At 41.7% G+C, this 19,722-nt stretch overlaps 1 protein-coding gene across 1 annotated transcript in view; it reads right to left on the bottom strand.

Annotated features, from left to right (window-relative positions):
- LOC121437374 (rho guanine nucleotide exchange factor 6-like) overlaps window positions 1-19,722 on the bottom strand; it is a 119,751-nt gene that overhangs the window by 14,358 nt on the left and 85,671 nt on the right. Inside the window, 5 exon segments of the mRNA XM_041637258.1 lie at window positions 298-376; window positions 1,137-1,223; window positions 4,783-4,929; window positions 6,937-6,996; window positions 9,123-9,261. Coding sequence (XP_041493192.1) covers window positions 298-376; window positions 1,137-1,223; window positions 4,783-4,929; window positions 6,937-6,996; window positions 9,123-9,261 — 512 coding nt within the window.

The raw sequence follows: 19,722 nt of genomic DNA, 5'->3' as shown, positions 1-19,722 counted from the left end.
CACATGTCAGAGAAGGAGAAGGTCGGTCCATTTTGTTATTCTCCAGTTCTCACAAGTAGCTTTGATACAAGAAAAGATGGAAAGTAATGGCAAAGCCGAGGCAATGAAATGACAAGAAGCTTCATTGTTTTCTTAGTCTACTCTAGTTGTCCTGGGGAGTGGAAAGGGCTTTGCCATATCCCTGTCAAACCTGATTAGGGGCTATATGGGAGAAAAGAATAGCATTTATTTGTTTAAACTCCACTTGCTTCCAAAAAGGATCTGAAGTAGGTACATGAGAAGGAGAAAAGGGCATACCTGTGATTTCAAATGTGCAGTCATTCCCTTCAATTTCATCTACTCTATTCACCACCATCCCTGCTACTGGTATTTTTCCCTAGCAGAAGAAAGAACATTCTTATTAATTCTGTGACTGTACATATTTCTCTCATACTTTTGATCTTCCCAGAAACCACATGGCTAGACATATTTCACTAGTCTGACAATAGATAATATTGCCCTAGTCTAGATTTCAATTAGAAAAGAAAGCAAGGGAGAAGTGTGTGTTTGGCTAATGCACCCTAAATCCTAAGCTCACGATTTCGAACAGTTTGCTTTCGACCGTATTTTTATATGAACTGAAAAGCAAAGGCCCACATTTTATGAAAGGGAGTAATGGCCAGGACCACATATAACAGAGAATCACAGCATAATGGTCTACATTTTGGAAACAGGCTGAGGGAGGTTTCATCCCCTAAGGCATTTAAGGACCAGCTTCTTACAAGCCCAAATAATTTAATATGTCTACAATATAACAATCACAGGATAAAGTCCCAGCTTTGTGACATTCAGCAGTACCCAGACGGGTCTGTAAACAGTTGTTACTAATTTATCCAATCATAGATTTAGATTTCTATTTACACAACTGGAAACTTAGCTCATAGGCGGAGCAGCAGATAGCTGGGACAGGATTATGTGACGACAAAGGTCTTTGATCTCAAGAACATCTGTTGTCACAAGCAGGTTCATTATGGAAGGTTTCGAACATTTTCCCTTTGCCGGCTTGAGCTCCAAATGCCATGGTGCCTATATCACGTCTGAGGAGAAACCTGTTTGCATCTGGCCTCTGCTCATTTCTTTCATTCGGAGCTACTCACCTGATAGATAAAGCCACTCATCCGAGGACTTGCAGACAACATTATCAAGACATTTGAAAACAGCATAAAATATCGCTCCTCTTTTTCCTGAAGTAGAATAAAAATCATGAACGGGAAATCATTGAACCATTTTTGTTAGGACCACCCGCAAGCACTGCTTCAAAACCCAGGCCTTACCAGAGATCCACAGACAAGCGCTATGCTGAGCTCCAAGAGTCTTGTGGAAGAAAGGGAGGAGGGATTGTACCAGCCAGGGGAGTCAAGGTTGGGGAACCCACAGAGACATCTGACCTGAGCTCCTGGCAGCTCATGGACGCTGGACCAACAGTCATGGGGCCTGCACGGGACCGACCTAGGCCCTCCGCATGTGTGTGACAATCGTGTAGCTTGGTCTCTTAGGAAGGCTTCTAACAGTGAGGGCAGGACTTCTTCCTGGCACTTAGTTGGCTTTTGGGGGAGCCTGTTCCCCATGCTGGATTACCTGGCCCCGCCTCCATGTGAGGGAAGTAGCTCAGTCCCGCCTCAACTAGATGTGCCATGCCTTGTGCAAGCCCATGGGAGGCCTGGCCCTCTCTGAATGGAGATAGAGGAGGAGTGGATAGGAGGGGTGTATGGGGAGAGGAAAGGGGACAGGAGAGGAGGAAGGAGGGGAAACTGGTTGGTGTGTAAAATAAACGAAAAAAAATGTTATTGAAATAAAAATATACAGGCCTTACCTAGTCATCGACCTGAGCATTGGCAGTGAATTAGAAAATGATAAAAAGATAAAACTCAAAAGTGCCAAACAAGTATGTGATTATTCCCGGAGTGTGTGAGGATCAGAACCCACACAGATTCTGGAACAGTGTGACTGCTAGTTCCGGACACAAAGTAACTCTGTCTCAAAATTCCCGTAACTAAAATATAACTTTACTTCGAATAGTAGCTAAGTGAAGCTGATTTCAGCAGATAAGAAATTTATGGTCTGTTACAGCTGACCCAAGATCGTGGGAGCTCACGGACTCCAGACCAACAACAATGTAGCCTGCATGGGACCAACCTAGGCCCTCTGTGTGTAACAGTTGTGTGGCTTGGTCTGTTTGTGGGGCTCCTAGTAGTGAGATCAGAACCTGTCCCTGGTGCTTGAGCTGGCTTTGGGGAACCTATTCGCCATGCTGGGTTGCCTTGCCAAGCCTTGATGCAGTGGGGAGGGACTTGGTCCTGCCTCAACTTGATGTGCCAGGCTTTGTTGACACCCATGGGAGGCCTGCCCCTTTCTGAACAGAGGAGGAGGGGAGGAGGATAAAGGAGGGTGGGGAGAGGAAATTGAAGGAGAGGAGGGAGGGGAAACAGATTAGGTTGTAAAATAAATTTTTTTAATAAATAAAAAATAAATTTATAGTCTTCTAATATTTCCAGTCATTAAATTACTTCTAATCATTAACAGTAGGATAATTGTGGACTCAGTGGCTAAAGTACTGCTGCTCAAGCATGAGGGCCTGGGTTAGGGTTCCTAGCAAACAGGTATTTGCCCAGCATAGCAGCAAGCATCTAAAATACTGAGTGCTGTAGGGTCACAGCCAAGGGGATCTAGGGGCCTATTGGCTATCCAGTCTAGACAAAAATCGGTAAGCTCCAGTTAAAGTAAGAAATAAAATTGGAATGTAATAGAGGAAGACATTTATTATCAACCTCCAGCCTCCTCTGAAAAGCATACATATGAACACACACACACACATACACACAGAGAGAGATAGTTACTGTATGATGTGTAAGACAAAGATGTAAATACATTTTTAAAAACTGGTGTGGATTATTTGGTCTCTGTGTATGATGTTGGAAATACAACACAGGGCCTTGTGCATACTAAATCCACTGTCCTCTTCACCCTCAGGCCAATTTCATGGTTCTTTTTTTTTTTTTTTGGATTGGCACATAACATATTTGTACACACTTATAAGAAACAATGTGGCATTGCATTATACATTATACATTATGCAATGACCAAATCCAAGTTATTAGTGTGTCTTCTATCTTAAACTTTGTCAATTCTTCCTGACAAGCTTACTCAAAGTCCTTTCTAGGGCCAGTGGGCTGGTGCTATCACGACTCATCTGACAGCAGGTCTGGTGGATGATTTGAAGACATGAGCTTAATTCTCAGGTCCCATGTGGCCGAAGGAGAGAATCAACCCCTCCCAGTGTCTTCTGCCCAATGCACATATGTGCATACATGATAAACAAACCAACGGATAAACTGCTTATTAGTGAAAAGAAACTCTCTCTTCTAGCTCTTTTAAGATTATTATAATGCATTATTGTCAACTATAGGTTTTGATTGCACTAAAATAAACTTAACACATAGGGCCGCTCTGATCCCCTTAACAGAGTCAAAATTAATAGGTACAAAAAGTCCATCCTGAGGCAGAGACAAGTGTAACTCTGTGAGTTTAAGGTCAGCCTGGTTGCAGAGCTAGTTCTAGGGCAACCAAGGCTACACAAAACAAATCCTGTCTTAAAAAACCAAAAAAAAAAAAAAACCCATTTGACGTAATTATTCTCACAGCTATCTCCTCAATCTCCTCCCCACTTGAATAGAGCGAACCTTTAGAACTGGTAGAACAACTCTCCCATCTTTCTCTTGTCTCGTTTCCCCTCCACAGACATTGCGCTTCTTCAGCAGCCTTTCCTGTTTAACTAGTTCCTCCTCTTTTGCCTTTAACATATGTTCATCGCTGTCTTAAGGCCCTTGCTCACCCCATGTGGCTCTTCATTCATAATATCTCATTTCTTGACATCTTATGGCCAAATCACTTGCTCCCCTCATTTTCTCTCCATTGATTCCTCGCTAATTGCACCCCCCCCCCCCCCGCTTTCTCAAACTCATCAATAACTGCCTTCTAGCGAAATCCGATGGCTTCTTTTTGTCCTTACACTCCTTGACCTCTGAACCTTCCAGAACACTAAGCTTGCTGGCCACTTTCAATTACTCCTCCAGGAATTTCAGTGACACTACAACCCCCAGTTCTTTTCTATTCCCCTACAGAGTCCCACAATGCTTCCCCCTCCTTTCACCCAAGGATTTTATCCCAAAGATATGAATGACTAATAGTTACCCTTACTGCATTAACCTTCCCCAGGGTATCTGCATTTTTAATGAGATTGCTTACCAACCCACAGTAATGAATCTTTGCCACAAGCACATCAGAGAGTATAGGAAGGTGTTTATGGAGGGGGAGACAATGCTAACATCCAATAAATCATACCAGGTGACATGATATGTCTTTCCTACCCTGGTCCCTAAGAGAAAGAGGACCTCTGTGCTTCTCTTTGGATAAGTACTTTCTAGAAAGGTACATTTGTCAGAGAGTCTAAATCTCTGTCCTGAATGCGGACCTCTCACCTACATTCCCATAGTGCATAAAAAGCTGCTCACAGGGCATCTCCATGCAGATAGACACCAAGGGTCTTGTGAAATCCGGCAGGTCTAAAGTGTAGCTGCCATCTTCTGCATCCCATAAGCCACCCTTTTCGGTTGATATCGCCATCTAAATGTGCCTCAAAGTTACCCTATATTTTCTATTCCCTCTCCCTCTACCCCAGTTGCCCTTGATGGAAGAACAAGTAAAGGAAAGGAAAGTATAAGAGCAGCAATGGCGAGGGCTGACCTCACAGGTTCCGTACTGCACCATCACTTGCGACATGAAGATCACATTCCCCAGGCTCTTAATATCGTCTCCTTCCCATGCCTGAATAGGTTCCGAAAGGATCTGCAATTCCAGTTGTTTTCTCTTTCTCAGATCTTGGCACTGCCCCTACAGATGCAAAAGTGATTCTGGTAAGAGAGATGGGGAAAGCTCCCAGACCCAAAGCAAGTTCAAAATAAGGTATGTTTTTTGACTCCTTGAAGGCCTTTATTGCTTGCCCTGAATTCTATAACCATCCGTGCTCTTGCCAGACAAACAAATACACTACATAGCTTTGAGCCTCTCAATGCTATAGGGAGAAAGGAGAGCTTCCATTTTGCCAAGAAATCAAGATGGAGCAGTAAGAAGGGGCTTATTGCTCCCTCCCCGTGAAGAGTGTGGAGAGTTAAGGCGCAGAGTACCATCAAGTAGAGCGAAGACAGCAACCAGCCCTTTGCTGCCATGGGCAAATAGGGCTGTAATTACTACATAATTTCATTTATATGATCTATGCTCACTCTCTAACAAGGTATCAACTTGATGATAAGAAAAATGGAGAGAAAGTACTCTCTGAGTTTTAAAAACAGAGAATGGCAAAAAGAATGTTTTTTATGTCACAGCACATCTGAGTTTATCATGAAACACATGCACTGTCCTGACTTTGTTTAGGGGGCAACAGTGCCTAGCAAAACACTAAACTGATTTTTATTCCTAAAGGGATTGGGGGGAAACAAATCCAAGTGGATTTCATGATGACTAAATTGGAAATTCAAATCAGGAAACAGTCTGCCAATACTATGTGGGACATGAAATATATAGAGGGATATAAAACCTGTTTCAGAAGAGTAAAGCTATCTTAGAGTAATTTAGCAGTACTCATTTCAAAATGAATAACTGAAGTCTAAGCAAATGGTTCATTATGCTATTTTGTCCACATGAATGTATAATACTTTTTGGGAAAAAATCTGTTGCATCATTTAACTAAGACTTTAAGGAATAAATACATTATACAGATTTTAAGCATATGTATTTGCAGTAAACATATGACCACTATCAAAGCGAGTTTTCCAACACAAGAAGCACGTTTGCTTTTTGTTAGAGGGGTGTATTTTAGTCTCCTTTGTTCAGACAGGGTCTCGTGCAACCCAGGCTGGCCTCGAACTCACTGTGTAACTGAGGCTCTGACTTTGAACTGGACCCTCTGGTCTTCTGTGTTCATGTACAGAAGAATGCATCAAAGAGATCCAGGTAGCAACAAGTGCCACGCCACCCATGGGCTTGAGTGAGCTGTTCTACTGAGCTGAGCCATGTAAGACTGTAGGTATTTTTTACTTCTTTTGCCTGACAACAGGTGCAAATATATCCCAAGGCCTTGCCTGCTCTTCAGCTTTCCCTTGAAGCGCTGGCACCTCAGTTATTTACCTTTCAGAAGCAATAAAAGTGAAGTGCCGAGGAGGGCTATGTAGTCACCTTCTAGCAAGGATCAAAAGCTAAACATTGGTCAAATCCCACAGAAGGCTTTAGAAATGTCAAATATATCTAAATTTAACACATTGCTCAAAATAAAGGGTTTTTTTTTTCCTTCTGAAATGGCATCAAAGGTTTTACATCAGTGGGTTCAAGGAGACAGGCTAACCTTGATTCTCGAGATGCAAGATGATAGCTACCTCGGGTAGCAATCTATATTAAGCAATTACATTTTAGTACAATGTGTTTTTTCTTTTAGGAAAGATTCCTTTTTTCATATGCAAAGAACGAATTCACATATTTTGGCATAAACAGTGAAATCCAGTATTGATGCCAATCAGAGAATGACAAGTTATACATACCTAAGGTGAGCAATGGGGGTAAAGACAAAGAAAAAAAAAAGGAAACCCCCCACCTACACATCAATGCTTAATGTGGCCAAGCCTTTCAAATGTGATTGCTTTATACCCTCAGTCTGGCAGCCTTTCATAGGTAAGCATGATTTGCAGAGAACAAAACCAAATGTAACAATCACTGAACTACTGTCCTGAGAGCTTATTGGTTCCATCCAGAGGACCACTGCTGAAAGAAAGAACTGTTACACACAGACCATTCTTTCAGCAACAAAGTATACAAAATGGAGAATGACAGTCTGAGAGTGCCACGTACCATGAGTGCTTTGAATGCTGTGATGGCTTTCAGAATGTCTTGATGGTCCGGATGAGTGTCCTATCAAAGGAATACATTGAAAAACAATATCAGCATATGCACATATGCATGTAACAACGCTAATGAAAAAAGAGGCCATGAGTTAAAGAGAGCTAGAGGGGTGTGCGGGAGGGTTTGGAGGGAGGAGGGAAAGAGGAAATGATGTAATTATATCATAATCTCAAAAATAAAAGAAGTGATTAAAAATAAATAATAAAAACAGAATTAGAGGAAGCTGGATGCTGCCCTGGATGAGGTGGGATGGGCATATGGCCACAAAAGGACAAAAAGGCAGAATTGTGTATGCGTGCACGTGTGTGTGTGTGTGTGTGTGTGTGTGTGTGTGTGTGTGTGTGTGTGTGTGTGTGATGGAATTGTCTTATATCTTCACTATGGTGGTGACTGATTACATGAATCCACACCTGTCTTAAAATTCATGGAACTATGAACCAAAAGAATTTTTATTTATTCTTATCTTTTAAGATTATTTTATTTTTAATTATCTGTGCATATGAGGTAGAGTATGAGAGAGAGAGAGAGAGAGAGAGAGAGAGAGAGAGAGAACGCATGTGAGTGTAGGTGGCAGAGGAGGCCAGAGGTTTTGGCTTTGGATCCCTCTGGAGCTCACTGGAGCGACAGGCAGTTGTGAGCTGGCTGACTTGGGTGCCGGGATCTGAACTAGAATTTACTCTTAACTGCTGAGCTATCTCTCCAGCCCCCGAAAATTTCTTAATCGCCTAATTACTGGAAGTACTGAGATCCTAAATTCTGGTATTTTTTTTAATTCTTAACTTATCATATTATACAACTGACTATTTTGCATATAACCTTTGAGTTTACTATTATCTTTTCTTTTCAACTAACAAGAAAAATTATGAATATTTATGGTAGATAATGTTTTAATGTATTCATACACATATATACATACACCTTGTAGAGCAGCAGTGTTTAGCCAAGCACAATAGACTTTTAAGATAGTTTATAATGTATCATATATTTAGTAACAGCATAATAGGTATCATTATTGAGGTAAGATTTCTCATTTCCATAACCAAGAAATAATGGGCTCCACAGTTTGTTTTGTGTGCTTTTATTTGGTTAGTTTGACGATTTTGTTTTGTTCTTTTAGGTGTTGCTGTATTTTATTTTCTAGGTTTGAGGGGCTTGGGGAGTTGTTTTTTGAAAAAGAACTTAAAGTTGGATGGGGAGGTAAGGGGAGAAACTTGGGGGTAGAAAAGAATGCAGTAAAACATATTTACAATTAAAAATTGTTTTAAAAATACTGTTTTCAATGATCAGACCTTGTTGCAATTTCTTATATTTAGAAAAGATTGTACTTGCACAAATAACATTTAAGTTCATGAACAAAAATGTGAGTGGACTTTGCTGTAGACATACTGATGCCCAGTAATACAGGAGTATGGGACCCGTTTTTAAGGAATGCCAGGGTCAGAAAAGCAAATGTCTACAGTGTTCCTATCTGCAACAAACATTTTTTATATTTCATTTTTTGGTCGCTCCTTATGTTTTCTGATGTTGGTGTGCTTTTCCTATCACAGTAATGCTAGTTAATGCACCAGAATGATAGAGATTTGTAGGTCTTATTGCCACTGGCCCATCACCTACAGCAGCAATTCCCAACTGTGGGCTGAGATTCCTTTAGGGTCACATGGCAGATAGCCTGAATATCACATACTCATATTACGATTCACAACAGTAGCAAAATTACAGTTATGAAATAGCAATGGAATAATTTTGTGGTTGAGGCAACAGGAGGAACTGTATCAAAGGGGCACAGCGTTAGAAAGGCTAGGAACCACTGCTTTACAGACAAGATGACAAAAGGAAATCTAAGTCAATCAATGAGCATCGTCTTGAGGGAAGCAACAGGGCTGAGACTTGGTAGAGATGAGTGAAGAGGCGAGGTACTATAACTGAGCAGCAGGAAGAAGGGGGACCATCTTTTGTTGCATAAAGAGGAAAATTAGGAGATCTTTGGGGAAGACGGAAGATCAGATCAAGAAGTATTGGAAACCAAGATGCTTTCTGGATTTGTAACAATGCTGCTTTGGAGGCAGAGCATTGCTTTGTGCAGCACACAGGACCCCAGTGGGCAGAGGACCTTGCTGAAGCTTGCTTTCCCTTACCTCCATATGTCGCTCCAGCTCTTGCAAGAGAGTAACATACTTCTCCAGTCGCATGAATGGCTTGCTGAGGCTTGTTGTTAAAATGAGGACACCTGGGCTGGCTGCACCTTGATTTTCCATGAATCGTTCTAGATCATCACTATAGTTTGTTTTTTCAAAGAAAGAAAAAGGTACATACTTTCAATATGGCTGGACATCTGATGTTAGCATTGACTTACTGGGTTAGTATATTTTGCACAATGAAACTGATCATTATCCATCCCTCCAGTGCCATTAGCTCCGTGCCCAGCACAGAGGAGATGGTGGTAGGCCACACTTGGGATCCTTGATTGAGCATCTACTGGGAAGCAGACTGTCCTGACACGGTTCTACAGCAATGAGCAAAATGTAAATTCCCCACCTTTAAGGAGGCTGTACCCAAGTGATAAGGTGAAGAGTCTATCAGATGACATCAGTCTGAGGTTAACATAGAATGTTTTCTTGGTCACTTCAAACATTCTACTTGTTTGTTGGTCTAATGCCCAGATGGACCATTCAGTAAACCCTCCCTTTCGGGCTACTGAAACAAAAGCTATATTCAGGCAGCAGGGTGTTGCTGTGACTAACCACATAGTCATTTTGCCTAGGATTTTAATACAGTTCTGCAGGCTACCTGAACACTTCCAGCAGACAGCATATTGGTGGGAATCAAAGTATGTTTCATGAGCTGAGCCCTAAAAACCATGCATATCTCAGATGCTGCTTTCTCTCTGTTTCAGTGCCTTTCTAGATTGTTTCTATCAACAAAGTCTGGGACTGCAAGGCCATTTGATATATAGAGAACTAGGTGTGGTGGTCCTCGTAGTCCTAGCACTCAGGACATAGGAGAATCTCCATGAAATAAAGTCAGACTGAGCTACAAGGTCATCCTAAGCTATTTAGTGACTTCTAGGACAGACTGAGATAAAGAATGAGATTCTGTATAAAAGAACAAAATGAAAGGGAGAAAAGGGAAGAGGAATATGGATGGATAAAAAGAGAAAGAAAAAGAAGAAAAGAAAGACAGAGGGAGGCAGGAAGAGAAAGATGGAAGAGTGAGAGATGGGTGGGGGAAGAAAACTGAGAGAAAGAAAGGAATCTACTTTCTGAGAATTTATTTAGAAACTTTTGCTTTCTTCCTTGACCACTTAACCCCCTTGGTCACCTGTACATATCCAGATTTCCTTGGGTGTTTTTATTCCTGTCCATTCCCAGTGCTACTGCCTAAGTCCAAGCCTTCCTCATACCCTATATTCCATCTAGCACAGTTCAGTAGGTCGAGTGTTTCCCTGGCTTCCTGTCTGTCCCCACTCACCATCCCGCAAGAAGGTGCTTCAGCATCAAAGCTTTCTCACTCCAGAACGTCCAAGTGCCTACAAGATAGTCTTCACTTTTGAGACGGCTGCTGGCCTCACCAACCTTCCTTGTCACCCCAAACAAGAATTCTCTACTAAAATGTGGCCAAATTCCTTTTCTGGAACATACTTTGCATAGTGGTCCCCAACTACAGTGTTATTACAGCTTGTGAAATGTGTTCAGAGAAACTCACAATCAGCAATTGAGTACAAATGGGGTTGGAAATGGCGCTCTCTATTAAGAACGAACTCTCTGTCCTCAGGTTTCTGGATGCAGTTGAGGATGCAGTTTCAGCAACCACAATAGCAGCCCTGACCATGCAGTACCATGTGTGTGTCAGGGGCAACAGCCTGAGAGTGGCTGCCTTGGGGGCAGCTAGGTCACAACTGAACGATCGCATCAAATCATCAGTGTTATCCAGGATATCCATTCCCCAGCCATGCTCTACAGGCAGCTGAGGGAAAGTACTGTACAGAATGTGAGCCCTGAGTAACTCATCCATAAAACATAAAAGCAGAAGCTGGAGAAAGACTTGGCAATTAATGGTATATACCACTGCTCTTGCAGAGGACTAGAGCTGTCCCTAGCACCCACATCAGACAGCTCAACTGCCTATAATTCCAGCTTCAAGGGATTTGACACTCTCTTTTGGACCTTATGGGTGCCTTCACTTTCATGCGCACATCCCACATATAGAAACACACATATGCACATGATTAAAAGTAAAAGAAATCTTTAAAAAAATACAGATAGCCGGGCAGTGGTGGTGTGCATCTTTAAGCCCGGCACTCAGGAAGCAGAGGAGGGAGGATCTTTGTGAGTTCAAGGCCAGCGTGGTCAACAAGAGCTAGTTCCAAGACAGGCACCAAAGCTACACCTGTCTCAAAAAACTAAACAACAACAACAACAAAACAAAACAAAACCAGATAAAACCTATGTCCTAATAAAACTGCTCAGTTGAAGCTGATGGGATTTGTAAAGCTACCATTTTACATTAAGGATTTCAGTATAGGTGTTTCTCCCATTTTACAGTTGAGAAACCGGAGGCCCAGGAGGGCCAGCAGCTAGTGAGAGTGCTATGGGGAACTTAATACACAGGTCTGAAGCCAAACCTTGTGTTTGTCCACACCACGACCTTGCCTCTCTACAGGAAGGGATTTGGTCATCTTCAGCCAGATGATGAATTATTACTACCTTTTCAAGACACACACCTGGCTAGAATCGTATCTTTCAAATTTCCTAGGACCCATGATTTGCAGCTTAATGGATAATCAACTGATGTTTAATTTTCAACCAAGAGATTAAAGAGATAAAAGTTATCACTTACAAAATATAATTAAGAAAGTGCATTTGAGCAGACATGTAATCTGAAGAAAATAGCTTTCCTAATTTCTTTTCAGTTTGGTAAATAAGCTTTGTGTTTTCTTTCTATGACTAAATGACTGCCAATCTTCCATATTCTGCTCTAATTGCAGTGAGAGTTGCAGCAATTAATAGCACAGGCTCGTGGACACTGTGCCAGTACTTTTCATGAAGCATTCTAATTCCTAGGCTTGGTAAATATTATAAAGCAATTTAACTTTTTTGCAAAATAACATGAGACACTGTCTTGGACTAAAACTGATTATTGGTGAGAAAAGAAAATGTCACTAACAAAATGAACCAAATTATTTTATAGAAATAACGCCTGTTGTGATAAATTAATTCTAAAAGACACACTTTACTTACACAAATAAACTTAATATGTGAATCAATATTATATGTATTATATATAAATAAAATTTACAAATGTATAATCATGATACCTAAATCCCCAAAACCCACAGAGGAAAGAAGAGCTAACTCTGAAAGCTGTCTTCTGACCTTTACACCTGGGCTGTTGTGTATCACACACACACACGCACATACACACACACACGGACATGCACACATACATGCATGCACACACACATGCAATTGAAATGTCAAAACCCTTTTCTGTGCAATCTCTACACAGACTTTGAACTTGAATGAACACAACACTAATATAGTACTTCATCAATGACTCCTCCCCATCTTACCCCCTCCTCAAGAGCCTTGGTTTGGAACTGTGGTACCCTGGCATGAGGAATGGGAAGCTTTGACTTCTGGCCAGTGGAGAAGTCACAGGGGCAGTGCTTACTTTGGGTTGAATGATCCCTATTTTCCAGTTCCTTGTTTTATGCTTCTGTTTGTTTAGAAATACAATCTCCCATAGCTCATGCTAGCCTTCAATTCCTGATTCCCTTACCATTACTTTCCAAATATTGGGATTACAGGAACACACACCACCACCATACCTGATTTGTCTGCTTTTTTGCCCCCACCACTTTTTGTGTGCGGCTTGCTAGTTAGTCCTGACTCCTCAAAGACACAAAGAAAACACGATTTTAGGCTTAGAGTTGTTTCCTGTCTTCCGTGTCTATAGAGCAAACGGCTAGTTCTTTGGGGGATTTTCTCAACATTATCATTGCTAGCAATCTGGTAAAGAGAGGGTGAGGAAAACTAACAAGGAGAAAAGTACACCGGGTGTCTGTGGTAGCCATGGCAACGGCAATGGAGATGCACTCCAGAGCTGTGTGAGCACACACACTTCCTTTCTTGGCTCTCTCTTTTAACCCTCTCCTTTGTGGAGAGGACGGTCAGGTGCTATATAACAAAGCATGGGGAAGAAGTGGGTATTTCTGTAAGGGAGCTGTTATTCCCAAGAAGAGCCAGAAAGGTACCTTAGCAAGTCAGCAGGGGAGAGAGAGGGGAAATCCCAGAAGACCTCACCCAGTGGATCACAGAAAACAGAGGCAGCCGTTCAAACATATGTAAATAGGGGGGGCTAGCAAAGCTGGGGTCTGATTATATATTCAAACTCAGGCAACACTCCGCCACATTTTAAACAGGGCATCTGTATGTAATCATCCAATTTGAAGGCTGAATGCATTCTTGTGGTCAACAATTGCATGTGAGCATTTCTGGTTAGATATTGCCACCTACAGACCCAAAGGGAGAAGTTCACCTGAGCGTGACAACTTGACAAGGCAAAGAGAAATACACTGATGTCCATATTTCAGTAGAAGCCCTTATCAGAGTAAGACTTTAATTGGAATCTTCTGTAAATTTCATTCAACTATGCCTTGTGTCTCATGTTGAGTTATCAATAGATGCTTGCAAAATTGCAGAGATTGTATTCAAAGCACAAATATAATCTCATCCCCTACATGTAAATAAGTCAGAAGACAGGCATTTAGCACCTCGAAGACCCTAGTGAGCCTTCTATCAGCTTATTATGTGTCATCAAAATACCACAAAGCACCACTAATCAAAACCAAGCCAACAGAGTCTTACAATTCTTAAAATCATAGAGAATCTTTAAAATAATCATGCAACACGTTTGAAATCATAATGATTAAAGGAATTTGTAATGTTCCTTATAGGAGTCCCTCATTAAGAAATGTAGATGTATAAAGCACATATGGTATCAAGTCCTTCGTGCTATGTGCTGTGCACTTTGTGTACACTGTTTCATTTAATCATTAAGAAAGACAACTGACATTTACATGTTATGTGACTCCTGTTCTGCAATGCAGTTTCTAATTGGAACAAGATAAAAGTGGTAAAAAAAAATTAGGATCAGATCAGGCAAAGGCACATATAGACTTAAAAGGTGAATGGTGGGACGGAAGAGATAGCTCAGTGGTTGAGATTGCTTGTTACAGAATTGTGAGTCCCATAGTTCAGACCTCAGCATCCAGGTAACAAGCTGGGTGTCCAGAAAATGCCTGTAACTGAATTCTGAGTGATCCAATATCCTTGTCTGGATTTCATGTTGTGCAGATGCTCTCCCTTCTCCTCCCCCTTCTCTTTAACACACACAAATACACAAATACATACATACATACATACATCAGGAAACCAAGAAAGTGGTGGCAAGTTCTACTTTCAGGGTGGTGGCAGGAGATGTTCATTGTGCTCACTCTCCAGCATACAGAAATAGGGAAAGATCAAAGCCCAGAGGCCAAAGATAGATGGGAAAAATTAAGAAAAGCTGGCTAGAAACAAGGCAAGCTAAGACTGGACATAAGCCTTCATTGGTGTGGGACAATTCTATTTTCTGTCAATTATGTTTTAAATAAATGCTGATTGGCCAGTAGCCAGGAAGGAAGTATAGGCTGGACAACCAAACAGGAAGTAGAGGTGGGGCAATGAGAACAAGAGTATTCTGGGAAGAAGGAAGCTCTTTTGGCAGTCCTGTCCAACACCGAAGAAGCAGGATGTGACCTGCCCTGCCAAAAAAGGTACTGAGCCATGTGGCTAACATAGATAAGAATAATGGCTTAATATAAATTATAAGAGCTAATAAGAAGCCTGAGCTAATGAGCCAATCCATTTATAACTTATGTAGACCTCTGTGTGATTTTCTTTGGGACATATCGGCTGTGGGAACTGGGCAGGATAGAAACGCCAACAAGCAGGCCCACATGTTACACTCCATGTGATTTATTTGGGAGCTAAATGGCATCCCCCCCCAAAAGAATAAGCATCCAAAGAGCAAAAGATTTTTTTTAAAAAAAAGGGAGCAAGAGACAGACAACACACCATGGACTGTAGAATCTGGATAATATTAAAAGCTGATTTTACAGCAGAGTCACAGGGGCCAAAGAGCAGTGGCCTGACAGACTCAAAATACTGAAAGAAATAAAATTGCCAAACCAGACTTCCACAACCACACAAACTACCATTTAAAACAGAAGCATTTTCACACACAAGCTGAGAGACTCCCTCTCTAGGAAAGCTACCTTCCAAGAAATACTAAGCAAGGATATTCAGGCTGAAAGCAAATAAATCTAGATATAAGTTTATATTCACATATAAAAGCAAAGAACAGAAGTAACCTCCATCACTTACAGAAGACAGGATAAATGTATGCATCCTGTGGTTGTTGCTCCCCTAACTGAAATAAAGTCAACTGCACATAGAAAAACCACATAAGAAACACATCTTCACTGAACCTGTGAGAAATGCTAAAGGAGATTCTTCAAGCTGAGAAAAACTTGAGTAAGTACTGAGCACAGGAAAGCAAAAAGAAAACTCATTAGTGAAAGTGAGGTACTCCATCACTCCAACAGCATAAAAGCAGAGGATCAGGAATTCAAGGGTATTCCTTACCACATGGTGAGTCCTAGAGTTCCAGGTCAGTCTGAGCTCCATGAAAGCTTATCTCAGAACAACACACACACACACATACACACACATACACAAATCCTGGGCCAGTAAGATGACTCAGTGAGTAAGAGTACTTGGCATAAGTCCTGATGGGCCTGATGGGCCTGATGGTCCAAGTTTGATCCCTGGAACCTATATCATGAAGGAGAGACTCTAGCAAGTTGTCCTCTGACCTCCATACACTCTGTGGCACACATATCCCCTGCCTTCCCATTCATCCCCACCACACAAATAAATGTGATTTTAAAAATGTAGAATGACAGGGCCATTGCATTCATGAGTTAACAGCAGTTGTGGTTGCCTGAACAAGACCTGCACAGGATGGAGTCAGTCAGTACTCCAGCATGGATGGGGGAGGAGCTCCTAAGGCCCCACCCCAGTTGAGAGGCTACCAACAGTTAATGGCTTCTGGAGGAGAAACAGTTATATTTCCTCAAGGAAGTAGCCACTGGGATGTTGGCTATGGTCTAGTAAACAGCGCTATATCCTTGTGGATGCACGTCATCCCTAATTAAACTCATTGGGTTATGAGAAACAAAAGACATGGATGGGGATAAGAGGTGTTCCAGAGGGAATGAAAGGGGAACAGGAAAGAATAGGGTGTGATATGACCAGAACACATTGTACAGTTGGGCATTATGGTGCACACCTTTAATACTAGCACTTGCGAGGCAGAGGCAGACAGATCTCTGTGAGTTCAATGCCACCCCGGTCTACATAGCAAATTCTAAGCCAGCTACACAATGAGACCATGTCTCAAAAAATAACTTGCATATGTGTACAAAATCATCAAAGAATGAATAAAAATGCTGTTTAAAGTTTAAAAAAATTAAGAAGAAAATTTGCAAAAAAAAAAAATAAGGCAAGGGTGCTGGAGAAGTGGTTCAGTCAGTCAAGCCTAAGGACCTGAATTTGGATCCCTAGCACCCATGTGTTGTAGACATCTACCATCCCAGGGCTTAGAGGGCAGAGACAAGAGGATACTGGGAGCTGTTGGCCAGATAGGCTAACTGTATAGCTGTGGTTGTGGGGAGCTGAGAAAAGCAAGGGAATGGTCTTTTGCTTGACATGGGCATGACTGTGTCAAGTACCCCAAAGCCTCCGACCAGGGCAATGGCAAAGCCTTCTGCTGGGGTGAAGCTCAGAGGAATGGAAAGTTTGTATATGGTCTGAGTGGGAAGGCTGATAGTGTGTGCAAGTTATGAATGACTGATCAGTATGTGTGTCAAAACTAGCAACTTCATCTTTCTCCTTCTGATGACTGCATCAGAGACTGCTTCTCTACAGATACCTCCTACAGAGACTAGCTAACTCCTCCCCACCCCACACCCCCTTCTGCCACTACTCTGAACTTTACTTAATAAACACGCTGAGGATCTGGGTTGTTGCCTAGTTGGTGCCACTATATCAGAGTGACACAGGTGGCAGAAGGCCCACCTTGATGTGGGAGTCCTCTCTGTGTGCTGTGATTAGCATTAATGAATAAAGAAACTGCCTGGCCTGTTGAAAGGACAAAACTTAGGTAGGTGGGCAAGGCAGAACTGAATGCTGGGAGAAAGAAGGGTGGAGTCAGAGAGACACCATGGAGCCACCAGAGACAGACATGCCAAATCATTCCCGGTAAGCCAGTGCCATGTGGTAATATACAGACTAATAGAAATGGGTTAAATTAATATGTAAGAGTTATCTACTAAGAAGTTAGAGCTAATGGGCCAAGCAGTGATTTAACTAACACAGTTTCTGTGTAGTTATTTCGGGGCTAAGCTAGCCGGGCAGCTGGGACAAACAAGTGGGCCTTCCTCCAACACGCCTGACCACAGTTTATCTGTACATGTGTCTATCCTTTCTTCATTCCCTTGTTGCCTGAATCAGGTCAATCCCTGAAGCCATATTAATCTCCTCAAATGGTTGAGCTCCAGATTTAGAGCTTCTCTCAAAAATACAATGAAAAGTAATGCACGTAACATTGACTTTTGAGCTTTGTGTGCATGTGTGCACACCCATGAACATGTCTGTACATATCACACACATAGAAAGAGGGGGGGAAAGGGAGAGGGAGGAAGAGAGAGAGAGAGAGAGAGAGAGAGAGAGAGAGAGAGAGAGAGAGAGAGAGAGAGAGAGAGGGAGAGAGAGAGAGAGAGAGAACAAGGCCAGGTTGTGTCCCAGTCTCTTTATCTGGTGGAATGATTTTTCCTTGCCATGCTCCTGCCGTGGTGATATGAACCTCCCTGACTTCCTCACCAAAGCCAAGAAAATGTCAGTGTCATGGCCATAAGCATCCAGAACCGTGAGCCTTATAAAGTTGGCCAGATTCAGTATTTTGTTATGGAAAAGAAAACATGCAATTATATTTCCCAATTCCTTTTTACTAAAGTACCCAACAGTTCTTCTCAGATACAACTTTCTTGCTGCACATAGCTAAACAAAGCTAATTTTTTGTTTGATCACAGATAAATCCCTCAACTTGCATCTACTCAGTTCCTCCTGTAATTCTCTGTCTCATTAACACAGCTGTCACAGTATTAAAATCCCAAGCCACGTGACCCAGTCCACAGACCCAGCTGAGCCCAACCTGTGAGTCATCCCATTTCAAGTGCCAAAACATGTGGCCACAGAAGCCTCTAAAATTATTCCTCCTCCTCAAGGAAACTATCCAAAAGAATTTAGCGGAAACTGGGTTTTGGATATGTTTTTGAAAGATAGAGAAAGGGGGGACCATTTAACACAATGATAGAAATTTTGACAAAACTGTCACTTATAATAATACAGAAAATGTTGAATGAGTTGATGGATCTAATGATTTTTAGACAAACCACATAAACTGTCAACTGGTTTCTCATTACTATATAACCTTCAAACAAAGAGAAGGTACTAAAAAGAATTTTCCTCCCATTTTTTAGAAGAATTTTGAGGTGTTCTAAAGGAGGCAGGACTCCCTGGAATGAACATTCTTGGTCTCTCTAGAAATTAAATGACTATTTACAATTTAAAAAATTTATTTATGTGTATGGGTGTCTTGCCTGCAGATATGTCTGTGTATCGCATGCATGACTGGTACCAATGGAGGTCAGAGAAAGTATGGGACTGGAGTTACAGATGGTTGTGAGCCACTATGTGGGTGCTAGAAAACAAACCTTGGTCCTCTGCAAGAGCAGCCAGTACTCTTAAATCCTGAGCCATCCCTTCAGATCCCAAATTTAAAGAGACTTAAATTAGAAAATGGCTTCAGTGCAAAAACAAACACACAAAACTAAATCAAGAGTGGGCTGTAAGATAAGTAGTAAGCCTCTGTCCTTACATGAGGAGTTATGTATGACTGATAGCTCTGGGGAAGAGTGTGGCCCCTGGTGGGTTGAAGAACATGATCCCTGGTGGGTTGAAGAACATGACCCCTGGTGGGTTGAAGAACATGGCCCCTGGTGGGTTGATGGTACTGCAGTGGAAGTGAGGAATACGGGCAGCCATTTGTTTTTAAAAAGGAGGATATGAAGTTGGGGTGGGGATGAAAGGTGGATCTTGGAGGAGTTAATGAAAAACGGAACGGAGGGTGAATGTGACCAAAATACACTGTATGCATATACGAAGGCCTTAAAGAATTAATAAAACTAGCATATAGATCAATGTATGTATGCATACAGGATTTTGTTTATTATTGTTTTTTTTACAATTTTCTACATGCATATAATGTTTTGTGATCATATCCAACCCCTTTACCTTCTCTTACTCTCTTCATGCTTCCACTGACCCCCCTCTTTCTTCCCCAGCTAGTTTTCATCCTGCATTCCTATCTTCTATGTGTGATGCTCTGAGTTTATTGAGAATCACTTGCATGGGTAGAGGTCATTTACTGGAGTATGAGCAACTTGCCAATGGCTACACCAGTGAAGAAAAGAACTCCCCCTCCCTTGGTTATTCTTAACACGTTATTTAACAGGCAGGGATCACCAAATAGAAAAGGGCTTGGTATAAAAAAAAAAGTTTTTGGTTAGAG

This window comes from Microtus oregoni, unplaced genomic scaffold, assembly GCF_018167655.1.
Source record: "Microtus oregoni isolate MIOR12 unplaced genomic scaffold, Mior012 000052F_002, whole genome shotgun sequence".
NCBI lineage: Eukaryota > Metazoa > Chordata > Mammalia > Rodentia > Cricetidae > Microtus > Microtus oregoni.
This window is presented reverse-complemented; position numbering and strand designations above follow the sequence as displayed.